The sequence below is a fragment of the Halichoeres trimaculatus genome, unplaced genomic scaffold (genome assembly GCF_033239565.1).
Source record: "Halichoeres trimaculatus isolate MK-OKI-2021-1 unplaced genomic scaffold, fHalTri1.1 fHalTri1_scaffold_5, whole genome shotgun sequence".
In the NCBI taxonomy this organism is placed as follows: domain Eukaryota; kingdom Metazoa; phylum Chordata; class Actinopteri; order Labriformes; family Labridae; genus Halichoeres; species Halichoeres trimaculatus.
This window is the reverse complement of record NW_027437183.1, coordinates 27,275,812-27,302,550: the sequence shown is the minus strand read 5'-3', so window position 1 is coordinate 27,302,550 and position 26,739 is coordinate 27,275,812. Positions and strand designations below refer to the sequence as shown.

Below are 26,739 nucleotides of genomic sequence, written 5' to 3'. Positions count from 1 at the left end.
ATTACCCTCCATCACTTCCGTGTCAAAGAACAAGTGAGCCAGAAGCTACAAGCTGTCAACGTAAACACAGGACTCCCCAAAGTAATGCTGAGATTTACAAGGTAACTATGTAACGAACTGAATATCAGCATGCAATGTATTCATTAAGATTTTTAAATAAGTCACAGATGAGATTTACGCATCAAACTCAAAGCTAATACTAAAGTGTTTTCAGCAACATGGCTAACTGCTAGCATTCAGTTTGTATTAACTAAAGAAAACTTTTGAAGATAACTTTCACCCTAATGTTAGACTAATCCTCAGCGCATATGTTTATAGTTTAGTGTACATTAAGGATTCTCTACTCGTTTGCTTTAAAGACTGACCCCTTTCATATCCTTACAGATCATTGTAAGATGTCCAATAAAGAAGTGAAAGCTGCACTGAAAAGTGCGAGAGAGGCCATAAAAAACAAAGAGTTTAAAGAAGCTCTGAAACACTGCAAGGTACTGTTTTTCAAGATTTCTGGGAGGTTAATCTAGCTCCTTACAGTGTCTTTACTTGCATCAGTCCCCAGGAGTCTGGATGATAAGCAAGATTTTATTCAGCATCAGTCTCTCAAAGTTGATGGTTCATCTCTCTTTAGGCTGTTTTGAAACTTGAGAAGAACAATTACAATGCATGGGTGTTCATCGGCTTGGCTGCAAGTGAGCTGGAGCAGCCAGATCAGGCACAGACAGCTTACAAAAAGGCTGTGGAGCTGGAGCCCGAGCAGCTCCTGGCATGGCAGGTAAGGTGGTGAATTTTAATGGTCAGTGTTTATAGATCACTCCAGGTCTTTGCATATTTTGCTCAAAATGAAAGTCTTTTCCTGGCATAATTTCCCTGGAACTAATATTCATCTGTATATTACCTTAAATTAGCACATCCTTTGAAATGACTGCTTTTATATGGAGAATGTTGCAAATATTGTCAACCATCCTAAGTCCAAATATTTTTTAAGTCTGCAGTCATTGTATGTTTGTGTTGCAGGGATTGGCAAATCTGTATGAGAAAACTGACCAGTGGGATTTCAAAGTCGAGCTTCCTAACATCTATCAGAGGCTTGTTGAGCTGTATGCAAGGTAACATGGACATTTTTTTTTAAATTTGTGAATAGTTTGATGAATACATTTTTGTGGTGTTATTAATTCTTGTTGTTTTTCCTATGAACAGTTCTGACAAAACTAAATGTTATGAGATGATCAAAAAGCTTTCAGACATCTATCAGTCTGACAAAGAGTATGTGAAGGTATGTTATTTAAGCCATATTTTCTCGATCGAGCTAAACACACTTGCACATTTGAATAAATTTGTTTGTTTGCATGTAGTTAGCAAAGGTCTGGCAACAGCTCATTCAGCTGAAAGAGGAAGATGGTGTGGACAAGAAAGAGTTACTCCAGCTATGGCAGCAGATGACCCAGCTTCTCTCAGACTGCCTCAAGGAAGGAGAGCAGGACGTCGAAACTCAACAGCACGTAAGATCCAGCTGTGACCTCAGTTGGTTCCCTTTTTCCAGGACTTAAAAGCACAAAATGTTACAAGGATGTTTATGAAAAATAAAACATTGTTTGTTTGTGTATTTATCAGTTAATCACATCATTTGAGAGGGCCATGGTCCTCATGGATCCTGTGCCGGGAGAGGAACACAAGAAAGTCTCGTCTGATTATGTCAAATGTCTCTCAAAAGTAAGATCAAATATTTGGGTCACCCTCAAGGAATTAAAAGCAAACGCAAAAAACATGGTACCCAACCATGAATAGTTTTTCCTAATGGGCTACACATCACTAATGTTACCTTTCTGTAGCTTCCACAAGAAGAAACCAAAATGAAAGAAGCCTGTGAGTCCATGATGTCCCATTACCCCCGGGAAAGTTATCCACTAGAGGTGCTTTGTTCTCACTACCTCACTAAAGGTATGATGGAGGAGTGCAAGATGAGCTTAAAACTCTTCAACTGTTTATAAAGTCTAAATCTGTCACCTTTGATCCGTGCTTTTATTGAAGGTGAACAAAGTGAGGATGCAATCAGCTGTTTCTCTCGGCTCCTGGATCTTGACCCTAACAGCGGATTAGGTCACATTGGTCTGGGCACCAAAGCACTGCAAGAAGGGAGGTATAAGGATGCTATTAAAGACCTTGCACAAGGTGAGTGCACATTTCAACACTGTCCAAGAGATGGCTTATATACACTTCACGACTATCTCTGACATGTAGAATTTGTATTTAACATGTTTTATTTTCCTCTCCTCCTTTTAAGGATTGAAGAAAAAGAGCTCCAGCACAGGATGGTACAGTCTGGCTGAGGCTCAGTTAAAAACACACAGATATTCAGACTGTGCGCTCTCATGCTCTCAAGGTATGTTTGCACTGCTGTAATTCACAAGTAATATCATGGTGTAACAACAGCATGTAATTGCCAATCCAGCTGGTCATAAACCAAACAGACCTCATTAAGAGTTCATGTAGGAGTATAATGAAGCGTTTTTTGCACCCAACAGGTTTGTACTGCCTCTGAAGAGAAGCTGTTTTTTGCCTAAAGCAGATCAATACTTGATGTCTGTTTTTTTTTTTTTTTTTTTTTTTTGTAGGTCTGACACTGTGTGATTCTGAAAACCAGGAGCTGAGAGTCAAACTGCTCAGGCTGAAACTTGAAGCTTTAGTAAGGAGTGAAGGAGAGAAGGCTGCAGACCAGGCTTTGGAAACATTCGCTCAGGCAATGATTGATTTTTACTCTGTCTAACCCAGGCATGAGCTAACTACGGCCCGGGGCCACATGCGGCTCGTTAAGTGTTTTAATCCGACCCGCCGGAATTGAAAAAATTAAATGAATAAATCTTGTTGTTTTATTTTCCCTGCAATTCTGATGTTTTCCCACTGGATGGCGCACTGTAGATACATTGGCTTTGTTGAGGTGAAGCGTAGTCCTATTACTCCTCGTTTGCACTTTACCCTTTGACCCATCAGCCCCTCTGTAAAGATGAACGGACCTAAGAAAAGGAAAGTGGACAAAACAAAACTCATTGAAACACATGGAAGTGTGCATATGCGCGCGCATAAGATGGAGTGGATCGTCAGCGATCTGTTACTTATGATTAAAAAAAAAAAACTCAGGAACATGTCTGTATAAACCTTCAATGTGAGTTATTTGTCCATTTTTTATATAGAGATGTTCACATTTAATATCAAAATATCACACAAACAGTTTTGACACAATCTTTTGTTATTTTTTGTTTTTTCATTTTTAAAACCAGGACAGAAAAAACGCGTTTTTCTGTTTTTCTGTAATTCCATTTTTCTGCTTTGGTTTTAAAACAGAAAAACAAAAAAACAAGTCTGTTTCTTTTTTTTTTTTTTTTTTTTTAGTTTGTTTTGAAAAGGAATAACGAAAGAACGAACCATACACAGATTAAAAATCCCATGATAATTCCATTCTCTCATATTCTAATTTTAATTTCAAAACAAAATCAAAACAGCGAGAAATAGACCGTTTTTGGTTTTCTGATTTTTTATTTGAAAACGAAAAATTGAATAACAAGTCGTTATCCGTTTTCCGATTTTGGATTCTAAAACAGATATGGAATGAACGAATGATACCCTGATAGTTACCAAAGCACTCCATCCATCTGCTCCTGGTCAGGCCCCTTTGTCAAATGTTAGAACCCATTGTGACCCACGAATCAAAAAGTTTGCCCACCCCTGGTCTAACCCAATTTATTTATTTAACAGTCTATTTTTTGTTCTTGGTCTGGTTTGAAGATGTTTAACTTCTGTAACATTGAATGTACATGTTATGTCTTGTGTCATATCTTTGTTTATTAATTTTAATTATTTTAATGTTTTTGTAGATACCCGGTGCTGGAAAAGACCCAGCTCTTGTGGCCTTAAAAGGACGCGCTTACCTGCACAAGGGACAAGTTGATCAAGCACTCAAGGTTAAAAACATTTTATCTACTGAAATCTGTCTCATCAGCTATCAAATATAAAGTATCACCTAGAAAACACAGTAAAGTAGTAAAATTGATACACAACAAACATGAACATTTACAACAAAAAAGCATCTTGGAGTAGACATCTATCTTCTCTTTCTGACAGTAAGCAGGTGGAACTCTTTTAATTAGACTCAAAGAAAACCTTGCTGGTAGTAAACTTTTCTATCTGTCCTAGGACTCTTCAGAGCTGCTGGCCTCTGACCCTGACCTGGCCCATGGGTTGGTACTTAGAGGTCTTGCACATATAGCTCAGGGAAAACAGCAGCAAGCAGAGGAGAGGTAGGACTGTTAGTCAGTCTGTTTCTATTTTTGTGCCTATTCGATTTGTGCAGTGTAAAATGTGTAAAATCCTTTCTTTTCTTTTCACTTCTGTTCTTCAGTTTTCTCAAGGCAGTTAGCCAAAGCCCAGACTGTGGAGAGTATTTTTTCTTGCTGGGTAAACTTTACTGGGACATGGGAGAAGAAACCCGTAAAGACCGGACAAAAGCTCAAACACATTTTCTGAAAGTAAGTATTATCTTAATAGGCTTTTCAGCCAAAAAGAGTGATCGTTATCGTTTCTTTTTTAACTGAAAATGTATTTGAAAAAGATTCATTTCATGAAAAATAAATGCTTGAGAACTTGAACAGCATTAGGTTTTTATGACCAGTAGTAAAGAGTAGCACTGAAATACGTATTTCCATTTGTTCCAGGCTGCTAAGTTGGACCCAAACCTCGGCTGTGCGTTCCGCTATCTCGGACATTATTACCGAGAGGTGGCAAGAGACCTGGGTCGGGCGAGAGGCTGTTATAAGAAGGCCTTTGAGTTGGACAATGATGATGCAGAGTCTGGAGCTGCCTCAGTTGATCTCTGTATGGAGCAAAACGATATGGTAAAACAACCTCCAAAATCCAGGACAGTTACGACTTTTTGTGATTGTGTTTTCTCGCTTGTTTCCTCTCATGTCTCTCGCCTTCCTGCACTCCTGTTTTAATCTATTTCTTTCCTATTCACTCCCACCAAAATGCTGTAGGACACTGCTTTGGCAACACTTCAGTCTGTGATCGAGAAAGCCACTCCAGGCTCAGCTAAATGGGCTTGGATGAGACGAGGGCTTTACCACCTGAAGGTTGGGGAGCATCAAAAAGCTACAGCCGAGTAAGAGATTTCAATCAACAATCAAATTTTATAACTTTGCTGCATAAAACAAGTATTTCAGGTGTATTAAACTGGCCATCAATCTTTCGTTTATAGTCTCCAGGCAGCGCTGAGAGCAGACCCTGAGGACTGGGTATGTTGGGAGTGTTTAGGCGAGGCCTACTTAAACCGCCGGAGCTTCACAGCTGCTCTGAAGGCCTTTGGTAAAGCCCACCAGCTTCAACCATCCTCCATTTACAGCGTCTACCAGGCTGCTGCTATCAAACAGACCCTGGGCAAGTTCAAGGAGGCAGTTGCAGAGTATCTGCAGATCACAGCACAGCAGGACTATGTCCCTGCTCTTAAAGGTTAGTGCTTTTATCACTGAATCCAATATTTAGACTTTCACTTATAATTCATATCAGTTAGTCAAATATGTTAACGTACAGGTTGATCAGGATTGTTTTCATCTGTATTTCAGGTCTTGGGGAGTGCCAGCTGTCTCTGGCAAAAAGTTTAATGGAGGACTGCAGAGATGGGGGAGCCATTGACCTTATTCAACAAGCCATACATAACCTCTTCAAGTAATGTTTAGACATTTGTGAATTTGTCCATCAAAAAAGGTTTTATTTTCTTTGATTCCACTGATCATTATGTTCACGACTTTATTTTATGCTCTTCAGAGCTGTGACGCTGCGTCCTGACCTGTCCTGCCTGTGGAAGCTGCTGGGAGATGCTTGTACTGTAGTCAGCCGAGTGTCACCAAACAGAGCCCAGGTCCAAGTGCCTGCCCAGCTGGCAGGTTTAGACCCCAACACTCAGAGCCACACACTGAACCAGGTCCAGATACTCAAAGTCGGTGAGAGGTATGACCACAAATGGGTGCTTTCTGAGCTGCCAGTAACACTCTTTTAATCTATACCTTCATCACATCACTGCATTTTTAATGTTAAAAGCTGACAATAAAACTTCAGTGGTCATTTGTTTACCCTGAACACTCAGCCTTTAGTGAACGTTTTCATCTGCAGGTGTTACGCCCGAGCTTTGAAGCTGATGCCTAATGTCTCCAGCCTTTGGTACGACCTAGGACTCAACTATTATCACCAGTCCAGCCTTACCTGCACCACTGAAGACAATGAAAACTCTCTGCTCCTGGAGAAGGCCCAGCAGGTTATTCTTGGAATCTCTTACAACCACTGTTTGGTTTGGTTTTTCATTCATCATACGTGTTTTTAAGAGAGTTTGTTTTCTTGTGCCAGTGTTTGAAGAAGGCCATTATGATGGAAAGTGAGAACTATTCCTACTGGAACGCCTTAGGAGTGATTTCCATGAGCAAAGGTAACATACTGTATGTTACTCTTGGGAGTAATCTTGTTATTAGTCGTATGTTGGGTGGATCGATTGGCTGGTGCTCAGTGTGTAAACTGTACCGGTGAAAAAAAGTGTGTGTATTTAAGTCCAGCTTCCTTTGAATATATCAGATAAATTGTTTCTAATTTGAGCTGTGTTCAAAAGAAATCAGGGCTCATAAGTGGATTCTGGGGGATACAAAAGAGATGCCACGCATTATGTAGAGAAGCCCCACATGATTTATTTAAAGAAATGAAAATCCAAGTAAAAATTCAGGGAACATGAATGGGGCTTGAGACCCGGGCCAAAATCAAACAAAAAAAAAGTCATTAACCTAAGAAAATGCAAGGCTGATATCTGTGCAAGCTAAAACAGCTAACCCAAATAACTCAGCTATGCTATCTAAATCATGCAGAAGAGTCTCATCCTGAGGTGTAAATGCAAGTTTAAAGGGGGACACCAAATTTCTCTTCAAAACTGTGCAGCCCTGGAAGAACAAGTCTCAGAGGGAAACCTGAGCTCCAACTTTTTGTTTCACTATGAAAGTGATATATCAAGGTTTCCTGGCAATATGTTTTGACATATTGACATAAGACGCCTGGTGCTCCTAGCCCAGCGCGGCTCCAAATCACTAGCCAGACTCTTCTCCTCTGTTGTGCCCAAATGGTAAAATAAATTACCTAACTCTATGCGATCTGCAGAGTCCCTTTCTACTTATAAGAGATGTCTGAAAACTGACCCTTCTCCTCTTTGCCCTGAGAGGTAGAATGAGTTAGAAGGTCTAAGACTCAGCTCTTGTGATTTTTAGCACTACTACCGAATGTTGTTGAAGTTTGAAGTATACTGTTGCAGCAATTAATTGTGGTTTGTTGTCTTGATGATTGTTGTAACCCCCCCCCCCGCGCGCCCTCAAAAAAAAAAAAAAAAAAAAAAAACCTGGCAGCACCTGCAGCCGAATAACTTGTAGCACTGTTGTCACACTAACTAGGTTTTCCTTTTGTCTAAATTCTTGCTTGTGTTGTACGTCGCTTTGGACAAAAGCGTCTGCTAAATGAAACTGTAAACTTAAAACTGTAATATATTACTCTTCCTGAAAAACAAAGATCCACTTAAAATGCACAGAGTTTCAGACATTCATAAAATCATCCTGAAAAGATTATACTTTTTTTCTTAATACATAAAAGACACTGTTTAGGTTATAAATCTGAAGATACTGAAGTTATTACACCCATGGGAGCCACATTTAGGGAACGTCATCTGGTTCAGCTAACTTACAGATATTAATTTTACGTATTACTCAACCCAAGATTTGAAGTTTTTCTAATACAGCTCTGAAAATGTATGAACCAGACTTGGTGACTGAAGCACAAACACCGGCTCCACACTCCTCTTTTATAATGTTGAGACTTGATTTGAAAAAAAAAACATGAATCTGTTGACTAGTAATTGCTAAACTGAGTAATATTTTTACTTGTCTTCTGTTACATCAGGTGTTGAAAACTATGCCCTGGCTCAACATTGCTTCATCAAGTCAACACAAGTGGAGCCAAATGTAAGCACTGCACCTATTTTAAGGTCCACAATGTGAATATTTGTCTGGTCTCGTATGACTTTTTTTTAAATATCAATTGCAGAATGTTGTTGCATGGACCAACCTTGGTACCCTGTATTTAAAGAAGGACAATATTGAGGTTTGTGTTATGCCTTGTCTCTTATGTCACTTAATCTTTTTATCAAAGCAGGCTGACTTTCTCTGTATTAAAGCATGTTCTCAACTTTGTTTAGCTTGCACACGAGGCCTTCAAAATTGCCCAGTCCCTGGAGCCGCTTTATGTCAACTGCTGGATCGGACAGGTATAAAAACATCATCAAGAAAGTTCACCTGAGTTCACCTTTTTCAATACACTGACACTTTATTTACATAACTCATATTTCGAATATCCTCCCTCTTTTATGTTCACACATGCATAAAGCAAAGTCTGGCAGAACTGAAAGTATCAAGTATTAGATTTTCTGCTTTTCAACAGGGGTTTCACAATGATAGGGAATATGAACTATATGAGAGCTGCATTTAGAGAACAAGTAGTCATGAGACTAAAAGAGATCACACAGTGGAGTGTCAGTTTTTGCAAGACTTAATATAACGAAGGCCTTCTTTTGTCTTTCTGTCTCTAATGATGTTTTAATCCCTTTGTCCTCCTCCTCCTCCTCCTCCAGGCACTGATCGCTGAGAGAGTGGGAAGCTATGACACTATGGATCTTTTCAGGCACACCACTGAACTCAGCACACATGTGGGTGCCCTGGGTTGCTATTATAATACTAATAAGTTAACATTTAAGTCTTTAAAACATTATACTAGTATGTGTGTCTTTACAACAGCTCTTTGTCAATCCGTTGCATTTTCTTATGTCCACAAGTCTATTGCTTCTACTTAATGTAGTAATAGGTTGATGCAAGGCTGAAATAATAATGTTGTCCTTTTTTTTCCTTGTCTGAGTTTGTAAATGCTTTGCAAGTATTTGCTTCCCTCCCTCTTAACCAGTATCTCTGTCTCTGTAGACGGAGGGAGTAAAAGGTTATGCCTACTGGGTGTGCTCCACCCTGCTGGATAAGAACAACAGAGACTCTGAGCTGTACCGCTACAACATCGTCCAGATGAACGCCATCTCTGCTGCTCAGGTGGCACTGAGCAAGTACACAGGTGCAGTATCTATTGTGTGTTGATGTGCCCACTGTGTATGCATTTCCCTTGGTTTTATCTGGGTCAGAGGGCTTTGCCAGTCATGTTTTTTTTTTTTGTTATTGTTGTTTTGTTCCCCTCTCAGAGAGAATTCAGTCTGATCCCGTGGCTTTCATCATGCTCGGCTACCTGAACGAGCATCTGAAGCTGAAGAGGCAGGCCTTACAGGCGTATCAGAGGTGTGTGTGTTTTGGGTGAAATAAATCAGAGGCAAACAGTGTTTTACAATGTGCCCTCTTGAAAAACACACTTTTCTATTCTCAATATTTACTTGCTGGCTTCCTCAGAGCGGTTGAGCTGCTTCAGTCCATGTCGTCAACAGAAGAGCTTGCTTTTGCTCTGGGCAGCTATGGTCGTGCGCTGTGGTAAAACCAGCATCACATTTCTTTGTACTTTGAAAATAATTTCCCCAAACAATCCTTACTCCATTCTTAATCTGTCTCACTGTATTTATTGCAGCACATCCGGCCAGTGGGAGGAGGCGGTGCATGTTTATAACTCCACTCCTCTGCAGGAGCTCAGCGATCTGGCCGGTCTGGCCCTGGCTTACTGCAGGGCAGGGCTCCTCTCAGAGAGCACCAACGGTGAGGACTGGGGACATGCAAAACAATTTTTTTCACTTAATAACCTAAGATAACTTAATAACTTAATAACAGGTAATAAACACTCTGTATGTGTTCATCAGCCTATGAACGTGCCTTGGCTGTGGCTTCCAGTGAAAAGGAGAAGGCTTACATCTTGACTGCTCTGGCTCTCCTTCAGCACCGACAGGGTAATGTGGACTCAGCAAAGACTCTGCTGTTTAAATGGTAAGTTCTCAGCCTTATTTATCACCAGAAAAGTAACTGCATACAAATTTAATGCAATTAGCTTGTACTTCACAATTTAAGTGGGAAACTCATGATCTTCTAATAGTATTGATAACTTATTATTTGATTTTTATGCCTCTGGCTGTTGGAGGAAAAAATATAAAACCAATTCTGATGTAATGTGTTTTTGACTTTCAACCAATTTATGTAAATAGGGCTTGTTATAATTTTTCATTTTTAGTAAGGTGCTTCTGCCAAAAAAGCCTACATTTGAATTTCAAGGTGTCAAATTATCAAAGCTAAACATCAAAACAAAAAAGTAGGGAAGGGAATTGAAAAATTGAAAACCAGTTCCTGTTGAGAATCTATAAGAAATGTTTCAATCCATCGATATCGTTAGCCTTTGTGCTTAAAGATTCCCTTATCAATTCTTTACATTGGGCCGGAGCCGCCAGGCCTTACGACGACCAGTCTGCTGCAGCTATCTTAGCTTAGCAGTTAGATAACATTTCCCAAGAAAACTCTGATTCAGGATTTTCAGCCTGAAGTTTTACTGACGAACTGTCTTCATAAAGAAATGTTCATTACTCTCTCTCAGGAGATTCATATTCAGTACATTCGAAATGGTATAAATCACCTTATTTACCAAAATAACAAAATAGCGCAAGCTTGATGCTAACGTATATGAGAAACTTCATTGATATGCTAGCAGTTAGCAAACACCAGTATAACTTCAGCTTCAGAATAGAATTTCAACTTTCATCACAGAAACATATCACATCAACTCTTTGTAAAAAATACTGAGAATTTAAAATGTCAAAAGCTAACAGGCAATTGAAAGGCTCATGGCTGACTTCATAACTACAGAAAGCTTCCAAACAACTTAAACCATTGCTATAACCACTTTGAGACACTAGATGGCCTACTTGAATTATTAATATATTACAACATAGTAAATCAACGTCACATTGTGTGCAATCTTTACCTGTTTCTGTATAATTATGCCCAGAAATATCCAGACTCAGAGACTAATTACATTTTACTCACTTTCAGTATAAACTTAATTAAATGTTGTTGACACAGAAAACCTGTAAAGCTACTTTTTGTACCAAGAAATTCACAACAGGAATTAATAAGGGAATTGATAAAAAATCAGATCGATAAGGGCATCGGTATTGACAAAATCTTATCAATTCCCATCCCTATGTAATTTGTAAAAAATGTATGTAAAATGTTCTTGTGTAGGTAAACTGACAAGCATTACTTGCCAGGGCTTCCCAAAACCATTAGACTGTACCAAAGAAAATCAGTTCAACAGAAACTTAAAGGGTTTTACCACCTGCTTCCTGTCTCCACAGCTCAATGTTAAAGGAGCCAATCTCAGAGTCTCTGCTGTGTCTATGTGCCCTGGGGCTGGTCCACAGTGATGCTACATTAACTGCTGCTGCCCTGTCTGAGCTGCTGAAGCAGGGTTCAGTTTCCAGTAATGTCACTGAGCAGCGATGTCTACTAACCTGTGCTCTGCTGGCCCTGCAGGGCAACTACAGCGCAGTGCAAAGAGAGGCCTCCAGAGCTGTGCACAGGTAACTCACTGTGTGTTTGATCAAAATTAAATGACCACTTCATGAGAGAAGCCAATAGATGAGGTAAAAATACATCTTAAACCATCTTATTCTCAGCAATCCTGGAAACCCATCGCTGTGGGCCCTGCTGTCCAGACTGGTGCCACGATACCATCCCAAAAAGGCAAATGTAAGGCTGCATAATCACAAAACATAGCATGTGCCACAACACGGCCAAACACACCTTTAGCAAAAGCATTACTGGACAGTAAAGAGTTCAGAGTTTTGTCTGCTGTGGGTTTCAGGGCGGAGCGATGGCTGGTCAGGTCGCCTGTCTCTTCAGTATGACTCAAGGAAAGGTAGAAGAGTTTGTTCATTAGTTGAAATGGTTTTGTTTGTGTGTCTAAATTTTTGTGTGTAATACTTTCTGTACTTTTGTGTGTAATACTTTCTATATGGGCCTTTCTCTATCTGTAACTAAGTATTTTTTTATACATGCGTTCCTGCAGAGGGCGTTGTTGTACAGTGGAGTAAACCAGCTAGCTAATGGAAGACACTCTGGAGAAGACAGTCACAGGAATGCACTGAAGACTATGCAGAGAGCTGTGCTGCTCTGTCCTGGTATTAATAAACACACACACACAGGATAAAGATTTCTATCTTAAGAAATTGAGGAAATATGAGGAAACACAAGTTTTGTAGTTTGTTGCAGAGAGAATTTTTAGCTTAGTTTTCTTAATCTTCACTCTTCCCAAACATTCCAGACGATCCAGCCACCTGGGCAGGATTAATGGCTGCCTGTCACACTGAGAACACTTCCTGTTATCTCTCTGGTTCTGCTCCTCACAGACTGGGACTGGCGCAAACCCTGATGTCAGTGGTATCTGAGAAAGGTGTGTGTTCATCTGTGTGTTTTATGGTGTCTGTTCTTTTATGAGTGTTTGAATGTTTCACTGACTCTCTCCTGTATTCCAGTTCGTTCTGTGGAGGACATAGAGCGCCCTCTAGCCCAGGCTCTTGAAGGCTGGGTGCTGCAACAGGCAGTGACAGGTCTCATGCTGGGCGGACAGCTGGAGCAGGCAGAAGCCCTCTGCTCTCAGGTGTGATATAAAAAAAATTATACACATTTCACACAAAATCTGAGAAGTTACTCTTTGATCAATACTTGTTTTGCATATAAAACAGCAAAACCATCTTTCTAAAATTTAAAACAACATATTTGATGAGTCACCAATGCCATGCCATGTAGGCAATAAAAAAGGCCCATCTGACTTGACTGTTAGCCAGGAAACATATCATGAAGTAAGCTAACATAAGCATTAACCTGAAAGTCCCTATTTCCTTTTTTATTGTCTTAATGTATGTACATTGGTATTAGGTAAGTAATTCTTTAACATAGTTGTCAGTTTTTTCCCAACAGAAGCTAAAGACTAACACATAATAACTAAAAATTAAGGATGTACTGTTTCCCTTCGTTCAAGAGACATCTGCATTTGAACACAGGTCTCTGATGTTGCTTCACTCCCTGATCATGACATCAGAGATAAATGGTTGTCATGAGAATATAATAAATGTCTGAGTTCTCCTTCCAGGTACTCGCTGTATCTCCAGAACATCCAGCAGTGATGCTGTCTCTAAGACAGGTGCAGTGTCAGCGGCTCCTCGTTGCAGATGCCGGCACCGTCCTCCCAGACTCCGTGCTGGAGCAGCTTAACAGCACGGTGATGGCGAACCCAACCAATGTTGGGGCATGGCATGTGGGTGGACACCCTCTCATTTCAGTGGCAAAACAGTATTCTGCACAAAATACTAAAGAGTTGTTTCTTTTTCATTTCAAGCACCAGTTGTTTAGCAGAAGGGAATTATAAACCACATTTTCACACAGACCAGTAATTGTCAATGGCAACCAGTCCTTACACTCTATTTTACTGAGTTGAGTTTTCATTGTCTATACAGGGCTTGAAAATAACGATCTCCCCAGTCTTTGGTGGTCTCTTGTATTAGTGATGAGGATTTATTTCCTACAACCAAAGAGCCTAATTATCTTGCCTCCACTGAGACACTGGCCTAATGAGGACATTTTTCTGGCTTGCTGAAGACCTCAGATTGTTGCAGTGGTCTGTAAATGGCTGAAACCAGTACTGGAGAAGGAGAAGAGAAGCCTTTTGAGCAGGAAACATTGGCAGATTGCAGGGATGGTTAATGAACACATTACTTATTTTAATGTGAAGCAGGATGTATAGCCATATCACATGATTTGATAAACCATATATCTGTAGAAGTTATCTCATCAGTCACAGTGTTTCCTTCTTTTTTCCAGTCTTTCTTTTAACAATCCCACATTCTCACCTCAACTCTCACTCATCTGTAATCTCCTGATCACCCTTCTCCTCTTCCTCTCTGTCTCAGTGGCTGGCTGAGGTGTATCGTAGCCAAGGCCTGTTGGTCCAGGCAGTCATGGTGTACAGACAGAGTTTGCAGCTCACCTCACAGCTGGGCCTACACAGCAGCCAGGTGGCCAGCCTGCTCCGACTGGCCCTGCTAGCCCTTGGTCCTTCTATGGTAAATTAATGTCTCTCATTTAACATAAATATAGAACTTAATGGTCCTTGTTTTGTGCTTTTAAGAAACTTCTAACAGTGATTTGCTTTGTGAGACTCTAATTCCTGCAACACTATGTCCACTATGTACTTTTTGGCTTTTACTGACTGTTATTGTCACTAAGATATACTAGAATAATGAAATGGGGACTGCTGATAAAATTCCACAGACAGATGTTGCAGCCAAGTTTAAACACATTAAAGATTTTGTAGATAAGTTATGACTTTGGTTAAATTTCCTTCTCTACACTGTGATTTGTGCTCTCAGGCAGGCATCCCAGGAAATGACTGGGCTAACTTGATACTTGAAGCCACCACTGAGGTCTTGAAGTTGGGTTCATCACCTATGGCCCTCCTGTTCCAGGCTCTGCTCCAGTATGTGACAAAGATGGCTGCTCGGTCAGTGCTTTTGTTTGTTTTGTTTCTGTTGCAACAGGAAGCATGCAAATGCACATTCGTGCTGAGGATGTGCAGAGCACTTTGAATTTATGCAAATGACTTTTCCCTTTTGCCTGCAAGTTTGATAAACTGTATCAACTAAATGCATTTATCAATCATAAGATTTCCAGAACTCCTGAGTTATGCCTCCATGTGTCATCTCAACATGGTAGTATTTATGGCACAAAAAGACAATTTAGAAAGTTTTCCTGTCCAAAATAATAGCCTTCTGTCTCTACCTCACAGGCCTGCCAGGACGCTTAATTAGAAAGCTGCATTAGCCAGAGAGCTGAGTAGAGCAAATATGCCAATCATAAACTGGCTAAACTGCTTATGAGATGCTGCAGGAGCAGGAGCTTCTGCCAAACAATCACAGTGTTACAGTCTGTTTCAGCCAAAGGTTTCATTTAAACACAAGAATAGGAAAAGGAAAAGAATAGTCACAGATAAAATCAGCTTTAAATCAAACCAAAGAAAGAAGGCTGTTTGCCAGCTAATTTCAGATTACACAGTACATCCAGCGTTTTTAAAAGTTAATAAGCATAGTTAGGATAGTTAGGAATGCATATGCTCTAAAACTAAAAATGCATTGTGGTAGACAATTATCAAGGCTCATGTTCAAAATTAAATCCTTTTGGCGTGTCTCATCTGCAGGGAAACCAGGCGTTTGTTGGAGAGGCTGGTGTATGTCTCCCCTCAAGACTTCCCTGTGACAGTGATGCAGGTGGCCAGCTGGTACCTCCTCAGACACTTGTTTGCCAAAAACGACCAGGAGCTAATGAATGTGAGCGCACAGATGTCGAATTTATAACCTGTACTGTGTTTTTTCTGCATTATGTTAAATTAGAAGAGTACATTTCTATACATGACTCTTATGAAACTGCACGTACATACTGAGCCTTTAACTTCAAATGATCTTTTGTGTTTTTGCCAAAAATTTAACAGTGAACTTTTTTTTTCAGGTTCTTTTGGAACATGCCAAAATGAATGGAGATCAAAGGCTGCTGGAGTTTCATTTGCTGCTTGCCTCAACTTCATCTTGAATATTCACAAGTTTACAACATCTAAATAAAATCATGTCACCATTTAGTTCTGTACCTAAACTTTGCTTCTTCTTAGGAATAAATCTATAATAAACAGGACATTATGGATCATGAATATGACATTTATTGGTAGAATATAATTTTCTGGTTTAACATTTGCCAGTGTTAAAGAAATCAAATCAGTGCAGAGTAACTGAATCATGACCTCTTGCGCACTCTGAATGTACTCCACAGATAGAAGACAGTGTCCACATTCAGGTGAAAATAAAGGCTCTTTGCTCAACATAGGATTGTCTTATCTTGATTGCACATGATCTTAATTTACATAAATTAAATAAAGCATGCATTCAACAACACAAAGGCTCAAAGCTTAATTTCCTTAACATTTCTGAAAAACCTTTACAGAAAAATGTGTCAGCATTTAATCTCTGGACCTGTAACATTGAACACAAAGAAACTCTGAAAAAAGAAGTTTGAACTTTGACTCCTGTGACCCATGTCATCACTGTTGGCTTTGGTTCACCTTCCCCTAAATAAGGCTGATTGGGTTTGGATCCTGATGTCATTATAGTCAACAGTTTAGTTATTTGGGGACATACACCATGTCAATAGTTAACTAAACAGACATGCTTGGCCATGAGTGTGCAGATGTTTTGCCCGCAGCCCCAGCACTGCTGCTTGGTATGTGGAGAGCCCTGCTGGGTCTTCCTCTTGCACAGCGAGCACACATCCACTGCACCACTGCCCTGAGATGCTGCACCTCCTGCGCTGGCAGCGGCTCTGTTCGCTACAAGCTGTTGGAGCCCCAACAGTTCAGTCCCCGGAGCCTTTGCGATTCCAACCACCTCCACTCTTTTGGGGTCAAACACGCAATCCTCCTCAAGACCGCTTGGCACGGCTTTCATGCCACAGTTAGGGGGCACCCAGGCAGTGTCGTAGCCCTGACTGCTCCAGGTGTACTGCATGGGATGGTTGTCCCGGTCGATACGTTTGACTTTACCAATACGGACTCTCAACTCGAGGACCACACGGTCAGAGGGGTTACTTTTTAAGGGGTAACGCTCTGCCTTCCTCTTGTCACGACTGACATATACGCCCGGTCCCAGCATGCCGCCTGGTGATTGCTGAAAGCCATTGGTAATGATTGCCCGAGCATAGGTGAGGCTGGTGCCATGGTACATGGTGTAAACCCCGCTGTCTTTAGGTGCCTGGGAGGCCCCCAGCTCCAAACGAGGGGAGTCATCGTCATAAGTCACTTCCCAGCCAAAAAACTGCACTGACATCTTACTTCAAAAACGGCTCTACAAAAGAAGACAATAAAAACATCACTGTAATGACGCCGACTCAATCGTTTCTCGGTTTAAATGTTCTGGGCTTGGTTTTAATTCTGCGAAAAAGTTCGATCTACCTGCTAAGTCATTGATTAACTATAAGAGGCACCATAAGTAAATGGACAACTATAGCTGTCTTACAGACAAAATATAAGAAATATTATTTTACCTTTAGTCAGGACCATGGACCGGGTTATTTAAGTGAAGCCGATGCTTTACTTGATTTCGCTTTCTATTTCACTGAATCGTACTTTGACTCATTTCCTTGTTGTGAAAACCCGGATAATTTGAAGGTGTATTGTTATACTGAAATTGTGTGTGATGCGGAACATGGCCGGTTAGCTCAGTTGGTTAGAGCGTGGTGCTAATAACGCCAAGGTCGCGGGTTCGATCCCCGTACGGGCCAATGTTGCTTTTGTCATTGTTTTAGATTCTCAATATAAAAGGGGTTTACGTGGCGATTTCCTGAAGTGGGCCACGAACAACACATATTATTTGCTGCGTAACTCAAGTTAAATCTACAGTTGTCCTAGTGGTCCATGTTATAAGACTGCATAGACTGTTATCTGTTTTTCAAGCTTTCACCTACCCTCTTTGGCTGGACAGATGCAGTTAAAATAAAATAACATTGAATATACCTTTACAGAATGCTTCTTCACAGGACAGTTGAAAAAAGGCTAAAGGGTTGATGCAAGGATTGTAACAAACAATATTTTACTGAGTGGTGGTGAATTCAATAGCTTTTAGCAAACCATGTTGAAGCATGCCAAATAAACATATTATTCAAAGTTTATAACTAATCATTTCAGACAGATAGATTGATAGATAGATACACACACACACGCACACACACACACACACACACACACACACGCACACATGCACACACACACACACACTTGGAGTCTTCAATCAAAACACTCAGCAGTTAATTTTATAAGATTTAATTTGGTTGAGTAATTAAGTGTACTACAGATAACTGAAAACAAAGTTTAACACATACGTAACTTAAGTCACTTGGTCAGGACAGGAAAATTTAATTTGTGATTTATATGGTATGTTCTGATACAGTATCGTAAAACAGAAGGCCAGATGCAGTTAAAATAAAATAACATTGAATATACCTTTACAGAATGCTTCTTCACAGGACAGTTGAAAAAAGGCTAAAGAGTTGATGCAAGTATTGTAACAAACAATATTTTACCGAGTAGTGGTGAATTCAATAGCTTTGTATATTTTCAAAATGTTTAATATAGAGGACATGATATAACTGTTTGATTTAGCCAATAGTTGTTCAATTAAAATAACAGAAAAGAGAAGAAAACAACTTAGAGAGACATTGAGGTCACCTTTTTAAAAAGCACATTGGGTCAGTCAGGAAACTGTCAGAACTACACTACTTTTTAGACATGACAGATATAATCATTTCTTCTTTAAAACATTGAGAAACGTATCATTAATTTTTTTTTTCTTGCCCTTCAACTAAATCAAAAATTCAAAAATTCCACTTTTTGTCTTTAAAGTTCAAAAGAAACGGAACTAGCTTCACTATACACCAAAGTTACTTCATTTCTGAATATGCTGTCATTGAAAGTTGGCTTATGCGTACAGATTCAGATTTGATTTAAGTTAAAGTTTTACAGGATTGTCTTTGAAAATTACAGTATGACTACAACACACTTAGTTTACCACTTTGATTTTGTTGAGATTTCTCACTGTTTCACATGCTTCAGCTTGTTTTTAAGCTTATCCTCGTCCCTGTCTGGCAGGACAGAAGTGCTTGGACATGAGGATGCAGATGTTTTCACCACACTCCCAGCACTGCTGTGTGATGTGTGGAGCGCCCTGCTGGGTCTTCCTCTTACACACTGAACATGGGTTTGGAGCACTGCCACCTCTTCCTCCTCCTCCTCCTGGATGGCTTTTGGATGATTTTGCCAGAAGTTGTTTAAGCTCCGTCTCAATGGTGTTGTCAGGCGCCTTTGCAATTCCTATCACCTGGACTCTCTTGGGGTCAAACACACAGTTCTCCTCTCTGCCACTGGGCACAGCTTTGAGACCAGCGTTGGGAGGCACCCAGGCGGAGTCATAGCCATGAGAATGCCAGGTTGTCTGCAATGGATGGTTGTCCTGGTCAATACGTTTGACTTTGCCAACACGCACTCGTAACTTCAGGACAACTTTGTCAGAGGCCTTGCCGGTTTTGGGATAATCAGAAGCTTTGCTAATATTACGACTGACATATACGCCCGGTCCCAGCATGCCACCTGACGACTGTTTGAAACCACTTGCAATGATTATCCGTGCGATGGTAACACTGGTACCATGGTACATAGTGTAGACCCCTCGGCTTTGGGGTGTCTGGAACTTTCCAAGCTCCACACCAGAGAAACAGGCACCATCATCCACCACCTCCCAGCCAGAGAACTCCAGGGACATCTTCAGGGGTGTTTATCAAGTCCTATCTGTCAAAACAAAACCAAAAATGTGGCATCTGGTTAGAACACATAGAGGAAGGAGGGGGGAGTTAATTATAACTCAGTCCTTCAAATCTATTTTTGGTTGAAGTTGCTCAGAGAAATTGAAACTGTTCCTCTGTCCCGTAAAGGAATATGATACAGCTTTCAGTCTCACAGAGGAATTAGCTTACCCAAATCTTGAATAACTTCAAAAGTGAAAGAGAAAACTGCAGGTTTTGAAAGCAGACAGTTTCCAATTATACATTGATATAGCTATCGCTATTGTCACTCAAAGCTGAACTTTAAGTTTCATGCTTCTTCATTTCGCCCATTTTTTTATCTGTTAATATTATTATTATTATTTTAAATCGTACTTAAATACGTGTTTGTATAATGTGCGTTTCTTTTGTAACCATCGAGGAAATTACATTTATACAAATGCGTTTTCGGTCGTGGTATTTGTAAAAATGCTATCGAGGAGCTATAGTGTGTTAGTGCTCCCTTTTCACTTTGTATCGTTGTCTCTATTGATCTTTGTGGTGTTCACAAGTCTTCTTTCCATTCTCCACGAGGGACCGGTAAATCACAGCGAAACCTCATTCTATCCCTGAGCATCAATTTGTTTTTGTGGGGTTGTTTTATGCTGCTATTTATTTTTTGGGAGAAGGCCTGGGTGTTACTGCGGTCTCGGATGCATCTGTTAGAAACGACAGGCTAACCTCTGTCCAGAAGCAGAAGCAACTCATGATATCTCAGCTAAGTTCTCTCATTGTGTTTTAAATAAAAATTACATTAGGTTAATTCACAAACGTATAGGTAAAAAAGCTTAAGACCTACCGTCGACGGTCAGTCGGCTTGCTCCTCAGGGCGACTAAATTTCACTTTCATTTATACAAGTTTTGTTTATGTTTTGGTGACGTCACAAAACAGTCCTGACGTCGGCCGGTTAGCTCAGTTGGTTAGAGCGTGGTGCTAATAACGCCAAGGTCGCGGGTTCGATCCCCGTACGGGCCATTGTTTATGTGTCACTTTGTCTCGTGTTCAACTTCCACAATAATTCAGAAGAGGCTTCCGTGGCATTTGTTAGTTGTGAAGCTGTGTAGGGAAAGACAGCTCTGTGAGGATGATTATCAAAGTGTGACTCTAATTATAACAGGAGTTTACAGTTGCTTCAATTCAAAAAAGCTGTTTAGATTTTACAACTTCATCTTCTCTTTCAAGCTCACCTCTTCTTTCTGTGTTTGGACATGGGGATGAAGATTATGTCATTCATAAACTGTATATTTTTACAGTCTATGATTTCCACTGCACTGTCAGTATCTCCAGCATCCTGCTGAGTCTTTCATAAGAAACACACATAAGCACAACTTATTACCCTGTTAAAAAGCACAAGATAATTTACTTGACGCAATGTATGCCTTTGAAATAGTATTGCACAAGTAAGGAAACAAACTGGAGAGATCAATATTAGTGCTTTAATCTGCTTTATTGTGACCGGACATGTGTGCTGTCATTAAGTGATCAAGGCAATGCACAGAGTCGTTACAGGCACATTTTCTCAATCTTTTTATTCTACTTTTATCAATACCATAAAGCATCAGCAACAGGTTAGGGAATTTTTTTCACAAAACCTCTGCATCTTCATCTGTAAACCCATTTCATCAGCATGTTACATATAGGACAATTATGCATGACATGCTGAGGGCCCTCAGCAGGATCGGCTGTGTTATTTGATTTCAGTGAAAGCTGCATTTTATTTCAAGGGTACATACAGAATCTTTGTGACTTATACAAACATAACCTTAAATTTCAATACTCCATTTTTGTTCCAGTGTAAGAGACAGTCATGCTGAGCCAGCAGGTCTGTCATACAATAAAAAAAAACTTGAGCTCTAAAGTACAGGGTGTTTGGTTTACACAACTTAAATTGGAAACAAGTCCTCTTTTTGCATAAAATGTACAAGTCTGCTAACCAAGCACTACAGCTCCACACATCCCATTATCCTCTGTTCGGCAAAATGTTCTGTTAAACTGTGGCACTCTGTTATTGTTAGGATGAGTGTACCTCAGGTCTCAAACTGAATCACTAAGGTCAAAACTGTAACATTTCAGAGCACACAGTGGGCACAGGATGAAATTTATTAGTTATGATCCAGTTGCAGGTGAACATTTAGATTTCAAAATTTACCACACATTCATAACTTAAGTCTCTTATCAGAAAAGGAAAAATAAATTCTGCTTCACATATAGTTTGCATGTTGTTTTCTCATATAACAGTCAACCAAATTCAGCAAAAGTTAACAATAATATCTGACAATAATATTTTCATAACAATCATATACAGGGTAAAACAGACAAGAGAGTGGGTAACTATTTGAAGCATGCAATGTAGCAAGCAAAGTTTCTCAGTGCTCCAAGTGATAAGGCTGAATAAATTTCATAACAACCCCCTGTTTTTACGCTTATCCCCTTCCCTGTTTGGCAGGACAGAAGTGCTTGGACATGAGGATGCAGATGTTTTCACCACACTCCCAGCACTGCTGTGTGATGTGTGGAGCGCCCTGCTGGGTCTTCCTCTTACACACTGAACATGGGTTTGGAGCACTGCCACCTCTTCCTCCTCCTCCTCCTGGATGGCTTTTGGATGATTTTGCCAGAAGTTGTTTAAGCTCCGTCTCAATGGTGTTGTCAGGCGCCTTTGCAATTCCTATCACCTGCACTCTCTTGGGGTCAAACACACAGTTCTCCTCTCTGCCACTGGGCACAGCTGTGAGACCAGCGTTGGGAGGCACCCAGGCAAAGTCAAAGCCATGAGAATGCCAGGTTTTCTGCAATGGATCGTTGTTCTGGTCAATACGTTTGACTTTGCCAACACGCACTCTCAACTTCAGGACAACTTTGTCAGAGGCCTTGCCGGTTTTGGGATAATCAAAGGCTTTGCTTATATTACGACTGACATATACGCCCGGTCCCAGCATGCCACCTGACGACTGTTTGAAACCACTTGCAATGATTATCCGTGCGATGGTAACACTGGTACCATGGTACATAGTGTAGACCCCTTGGCTTTGGGGTGTCTGGAACTTTCCAAGCTCCACACCAGAGAAACAGGCACCATCATCCACCACCTCCCAGCCAGAGAACTCCAGGGACATCTTCAGGGGTGTTTATCAAGTCCTATCTGTCAAAACAAAACCAAAAATGTGGCATCTGGTTAGAACACATAGAGGAAGGAGGGGGAAGTTAATTATAACTCAGTCCTTCAAATCTATTTTTGGTTGAAGTTGCTCAGAGAAATTGAAACTGTTCCTCTGTCCCGTAAAGGAATATGATACAGCTTTCAGTCTCACAGAGGAATTAGCTTACCCAAATCTTGAATAACTTCAAAAGTGAAAGAGAAAACTGCAGGTTTTGAAAGCAGACAGTTTCCAATTATACATTGATATAGCTATCGCTATTGTCACTCAAAGCTGAACTTTAAGTTTCATGCTTCTTCATTTCGCCCATTTTTTTTTATCTGTTAATATTATTATTATTATTTTAAATCGTACTTAAATACGTGTTTGTATGATGTGCGTTTCTTTTGCAACCATCGAGGAAATTGCATTTATACAAATGCGTTTTCGGTCGTGGTATTTGTAAAAATGCTATCGAGGAGCTATAGTGTGTTAGTGCTCCCTTTTCACTTTGTATCGTTGTCTCTATTGATCTTTATTGTGTTCACAAGTCTTCTTTCCATTCTCCACGAGGGACCGGTAAATCACAGCGAAACCTCCTTCTTTCCCTGAGCATCAATTTGTTTTTGTGGGGTTGTTTTATGCTGCTATTTATTTTTTGGGAGAAGGCCTGGGTGTTACTGCGGTCTCGGATGCATCTGTTAGAAACGACAGACTAACCTCTGTCCAGAAGCAGAAGCAACTCATGATATCTCAGCTCAGTTCTCTCATTGTGTTTTAAATAAAATTTACATTAGGTTAATTCACAAACGTATAGGTAAAAAAGCTTAAGACCTACCGTCGACGGTCAGTCGGCTTGCTCCTCAGGGCGACTAAGTTTCACTTTCATTTATACAAGTTTTGTTTATGCTTTGATGACGTCACAAAACAGTCCTGACGTCGGCCGGTTAGCTCAGTTGGTTAGAGTGTGGTGCTAATAACGCCAAGGTCGCGGGTTCGATCCCCGTACGGGCCATTGTTTATGTGTCACTTTGTCTCGTGTTCAGCTTCCACAATAATACAGAAGAGGCTTCCGTGGCATTTGTTAGTTGTGAAGCTGTGTAGGGAAAGACAGCTCTGTGAGGATGATTATCAAAGTGTGACTCTAATTATAACAGGAGTTTACAGTTGCTTCTATTCAAAAAAGCTGTTTAGATTTTACAACTTCATCTTCTCTTTCAAGCTCACCTCTTCTTTCTGTGTTTGGACATGGGGATGAAGATTATGTCATTCATAAACTGTATATTTTTACAGTCTATGATTTCCACTGCACTGTCAGTATTTCCAGCATCCTGCTGAGTCTTTCATAAGAAACACACATAAGCACAACTTATTACCCTGTTAAAAAGCACAAGATAATTTACTTGACGCAATGTATGCCTTTGAAATAGTATTGCACAAGCAAGGAAACAAACTGGAGGGATCAATATTAGTGCTTTAATCTGCTTTATTGTGACCGGACATGTGTGCTGTCATTAAGTGATCAAGGCAATGCACAGAGTCGTTACAGGCACATTTTCTCAATCTTTTTATTCTACTTTTATCAATACCATAAAGCATCAGCAACAGGTTAGGGAATTTTTTTCACAAAACCTCTGCATCTTCATCTGTAAACCCATTTCATCAGCATGTTACATATAGGACAATTATGCATGACATGCTGAGGGCCCTCAGCAGGATCGGCTGTGTTATTTGATTTCAGTGAAAGCTGCATTTTATTTCAAGGGTACATACAGAATCTTTGTGACTTATACAAACATAACCTTAAATTTCAATACTCCATTTTTGTTCCAGTGTAAGAGACAGTCATGCTGAGCCAGCAGGTCTGTCATACAATAAAAAAAAAACTTGAGCTCTAAAGTACAGGGTGTTTGGTTTACACAACTTAAATTGGAAACAAGTCCTCTTTTTGCATAAAATGTACAAGTCTGCTAACCAAGCACTACAGCTCCACACATCCCATTATCCTCTGTTCGGCAAAATGTTCTGTTAAACTGTGGCACTCTGTTATTGTTAGGATGAGTGTACCTCAGGTCTCAAACTGAATCACTAAGGTCAAAACTGTAACATTTCAGAGCACACAGTGGGCACAGGGTGAAATTTATTAGTTATGATCCAGTTACAGGTGAACATTTAGACTTCAAAATTTACCACACATTCATAACTTAAGTCTCTTATCAGAAAAGGAAAAATAAATTCTGCTTCACATACAGTTTACATGTTGTTTTCTCATATAACAGTCAACCAAATTCAGCAAAAGTTAACAATAATATCTGACAATAATATTTTCATAACAATCATATACAGGGTAAAACAGACAAGAGAGTGGGTAACTATTTGAAGCATGCAATGTAGCAAGCAAAGTTTCTCAGTGCTCCAAGTGATAAGGCTGAATATATTTCATAACAACCCCCTGTTTTTACGCTTATCCCCTTCCCTGTTTGGCAGGACAGAAGTGCTTGGACATGAGGATGCAGATGTTTTCACCACACTCCCAGCACTGCTGTGTGATGTGTGGAGCGCCCTGCTGGGTCTTCCTCTTACACACTGAACATTGGTTTGGAGCACTGCCACCTCTTCCTCCTCCTCCTCCTGGATGGCTTTTGGATGATTTTGCCAGAAGTTGTTTAAGCTCCGTCTCAATGGTGTTGTCGGGCGCCTTTGCAATTCCTATCACCTGCACTCTCTTGGGGTCAAACACACAGTTCTCCTCTCTGCCACTGGGCACAGCTTTGAGACCAGCGTTGGGAGGCACCCAGGCCGAGTCAAAGCCATGAGAATGCCAGGTTGTCTGCAATGGATGGTTGTCCTGGTCAATACGTTTGACTTTGCCAACACGCACTCGTAACTTCAGGACAACTTTGTCAGAGGCCTTGCCGGTTTTGGGATAATCAGAGGCTTTGCTTATATTACGACTGACATATACGCCTGGTCCCAGCATGCCACCTGACGACTGTTTGAAACCACTTGCAATGATTATCCGTGCGCTGGTAACACTGGTACCATGGTACATAGTGTAGACCCCCTGGCTTTGGGGTGTCTGGAACTTTCCAAGCTCCACACCAGAGAAACAGGCACCATCATCCACCACCTCCCAGCCAGAGAACTCCAGGGACATCTTCAGGGGTGTTAATCAAGTCCTATCTGTCAAAACAAAACCAAAAATGTGGCATCTGGTTAGAACACATAGAGGAAGGAGGGGGAAGTTAATTATAACTCAGTCCTTCAAATCTATTTTTGGTTGAAGTTGCTCAGAGAAATTGAAACTGTTCCTCTGTCCCGTAAAGGAATATGATACAGCTTTCAGTCTCACAGAGGAATTAGCTTACCCAAATCTTGAATAACTTCAAAAGTGAAAGAGAAAACTGCAGGTTTTGAAAGCAGACAGTTTCCAATTATACATTGATATAGCTATCGCTATTGTCACTCAAAGCTGAACTTTAAGTTTCATGCTTCTTCATTTCGCCCATTTTTTTTTATCTGTTAATATTATTATTATTATTTTAAATCGTACTTAAATACGTGTTTGTATGATGTGCGTTTCTTTTGTAACCATCGAGGAAATTGCATTTATACAAATGCGTTTTCGGTCGTGGTATTTGTAAAAATGCTATCGAGGAGCTATAGTGTGTTAGTGCTCCCTTTTCACTTTGTATCGTTGTCTCTATTGATCTTTATTGTGTTCACAAGTCTTCTTTCCATTCTCCACGAGGGACCGGTAAATCACAGCGAAACCTCATTCTTTCCCTGAGCATCAATTTGTTTTTGTGGGGTTGTTTTATGCTGCTATTTATTTTTTGGGAGAAGGCCTGGGTGTTACTGCGGTCTCGGATGCATCTGTTAGAAACGACAGGCTAACCTCTGTCCAGAAGCAGAAGCAACTCATGATATCTCAGCTCAGTTCTCTCATTGTGTTTTAAATAAAATTTACATTAGGTTAATTCACAAACGTATAGGTAAAAAAGCTTAAGACCTACCGTCGACGGTCAGTCGGCTTGCTTCTCAGGGCGACTAAGTTTCACTTTCATTTATACAAGTTTTGTTTATGCTTTGATGACGTCAC

The 26,739-nt window shown here is 40.3% G+C and overlaps 4 protein-coding genes and 3 non-coding genes across 7 annotated transcripts; 4 read left to right on the top strand and 3 right to left on the bottom strand.

Annotated features, from left to right (window-relative positions):
- The first annotated feature begins 20 nt into the window (after positions 1–20).
- Positions 21–15,995, top strand: skic3 (SKI3 subunit of superkiller complex). Its single transcript, XM_074670732.1, has 41 exons — positions 21–101; positions 385–485; positions 626–769; positions 1,012–1,103; positions 1,195–1,270; positions 1,350–1,496; positions 1,609–1,707; positions 1,827–1,935; positions 2,026–2,166; positions 2,279–2,377; positions 2,610–2,734; positions 3,867–3,953; positions 4,186–4,289; positions 4,391–4,517; positions 4,704–4,883; positions 5,025–5,149; positions 5,246–5,496; positions 5,610–5,712; positions 5,812–5,994; positions 6,157–6,298; positions 6,388–6,466; positions 7,969–8,030; positions 8,113–8,169; positions 8,264–8,332; positions 8,696–8,770; positions 9,039–9,180; positions 9,305–9,398; positions 9,507–9,584; positions 9,679–9,803; positions 9,905–10,028; positions 11,387–11,611; positions 11,708–11,780; positions 11,896–11,949; positions 12,100–12,211; positions 12,355–12,483; positions 12,566–12,690; positions 13,183–13,347; positions 14,000–14,152; positions 14,459–14,589; positions 15,283–15,412; positions 15,591–15,995. Exons 2-41 carry the CDS (start codon positions 396–398, stop codon positions 15,669–15,671), a joined length of 4,707 nt encoding a protein of 1,568 aa, XP_074526833.1. The 5' UTR covers positions 21–101; positions 385–395; the 3' UTR covers positions 15,672–15,995.
- Positions 15,996–16,155: 160 nt separating this feature from the next.
- Positions 16,156–20,624, bottom strand: LOC141790099 (uncharacterized). Its single transcript, XM_074669737.1, has 3 exons — positions 20,299–20,624; positions 18,750–19,467; positions 16,156–16,958 (listed from the first exon to the last, which is right to left on the bottom strand). Exons 2-3 carry the CDS (start codon positions 19,439–19,441, stop codon positions 16,277–16,279), a joined length of 1,374 nt encoding a protein of 457 aa, XP_074525838.1. The 5' UTR covers positions 19,442–19,467; positions 20,299–20,624; the 3' UTR covers positions 16,156–16,276.
- Positions 17,335–17,408, top strand: trnai-aau (transfer RNA isoleucine (anticodon AAU)). Its single transcript has one exon. It is a non-coding gene; the product is annotated as a tRNA-Ile (tRNA).
- Positions 20,402–20,475, top strand: trnai-aau (transfer RNA isoleucine (anticodon AAU)). The gene has a single exon. It is a non-coding gene; the product is annotated as a tRNA-Ile (tRNA).
- Positions 20,625–20,971: 347 nt separating the features above from the next.
- On the bottom strand, positions 20,972–23,794 carry LOC141790702 (uncharacterized). Its single transcript, XM_074670750.1, has 2 exons — positions 23,476–23,794; positions 20,972–22,642 (listed from the first exon to the last, which is right to left on the bottom strand). Exon 2 carries the CDS (start codon positions 22,614–22,616, stop codon positions 21,924–21,926), a length of 693 nt encoding a protein of 230 aa, XP_074526851.1. The 5' UTR covers positions 22,617–22,642; positions 23,476–23,794; the 3' UTR covers positions 20,972–21,923.
- trnai-aau (transfer RNA isoleucine (anticodon AAU)) lies at positions 23,579–23,652 on the top strand. Its single transcript has one exon. It is a non-coding gene; the product is annotated as a tRNA-Ile (tRNA).
- Positions 23,795–24,148: 354 nt separating the features above from the next.
- On the bottom strand, positions 24,149–26,729 carry LOC141790703 (uncharacterized). The gene is made up of 2 exons (XM_074670751.1): positions 26,654–26,729; positions 24,149–25,820 (listed from the first exon to the last, which is right to left on the bottom strand). The coding sequence occupies exon 2, from the start codon at positions 25,792–25,794 to the stop codon at positions 25,102–25,104; it is 693 nt and encodes a 230-aa protein (XP_074526852.1). The 5' UTR covers positions 25,795–25,820; positions 26,654–26,729; the 3' UTR covers positions 24,149–25,101.
- Between the last annotated feature and the right edge of the window lie 10 nt (positions 26,730–26,739).

Bases quoted from the DNA above. Each gene is read 5' to 3' on its own strand.
- LOC141790703 (XM_074670751.1), bottom strand. From the start codon at position 25,794: ATGTCCCTGGAGTTCTCTGGCTGGGAGGTGGTGGATGATGGTGCCTGT.
- LOC141790099 (XM_074669737.1), bottom strand. From the start codon at position 19,441: ATGTCCCTGGAGTTCTCTGGCTGGGAGGTGGTGGATGATGGTGCCTGT. The intron at 16,959-18,749 runs AGCTTAAAAACA...CCGTTTTTGAAG, and splicing joins GCCAGACAGGGACGAGGATA to TAAGATGTCAGTGCAGTTTT.
- LOC141790702 (XM_074670750.1), bottom strand. From the start codon at position 22,616: ATGTCCCTGGAGTTCTCTGGCTGGGAGGTGGTGGATGATGGTGCCTGT.
- skic3 (XM_074670732.1), top strand. From the start codon at position 396: ATGTCCAATAAAGAAGTGAAAGCTGCACTGAAAAGTGCGAGAGAGGCC. The intron at 9,399-9,506 runs GTGTGTGTGTTT...TGGCTTCCTCAG, and splicing joins GCCTTACAGGCGTATCAGAG to AGCGGTTGAGCTGCTTCAGT. The intron at 15,413-15,590 runs GTGAGCGCACAG...TTTTTTTTTCAG, and splicing joins ACGACCAGGAGCTAATGAAT to GTTCTTTTGGAACATGCCAA.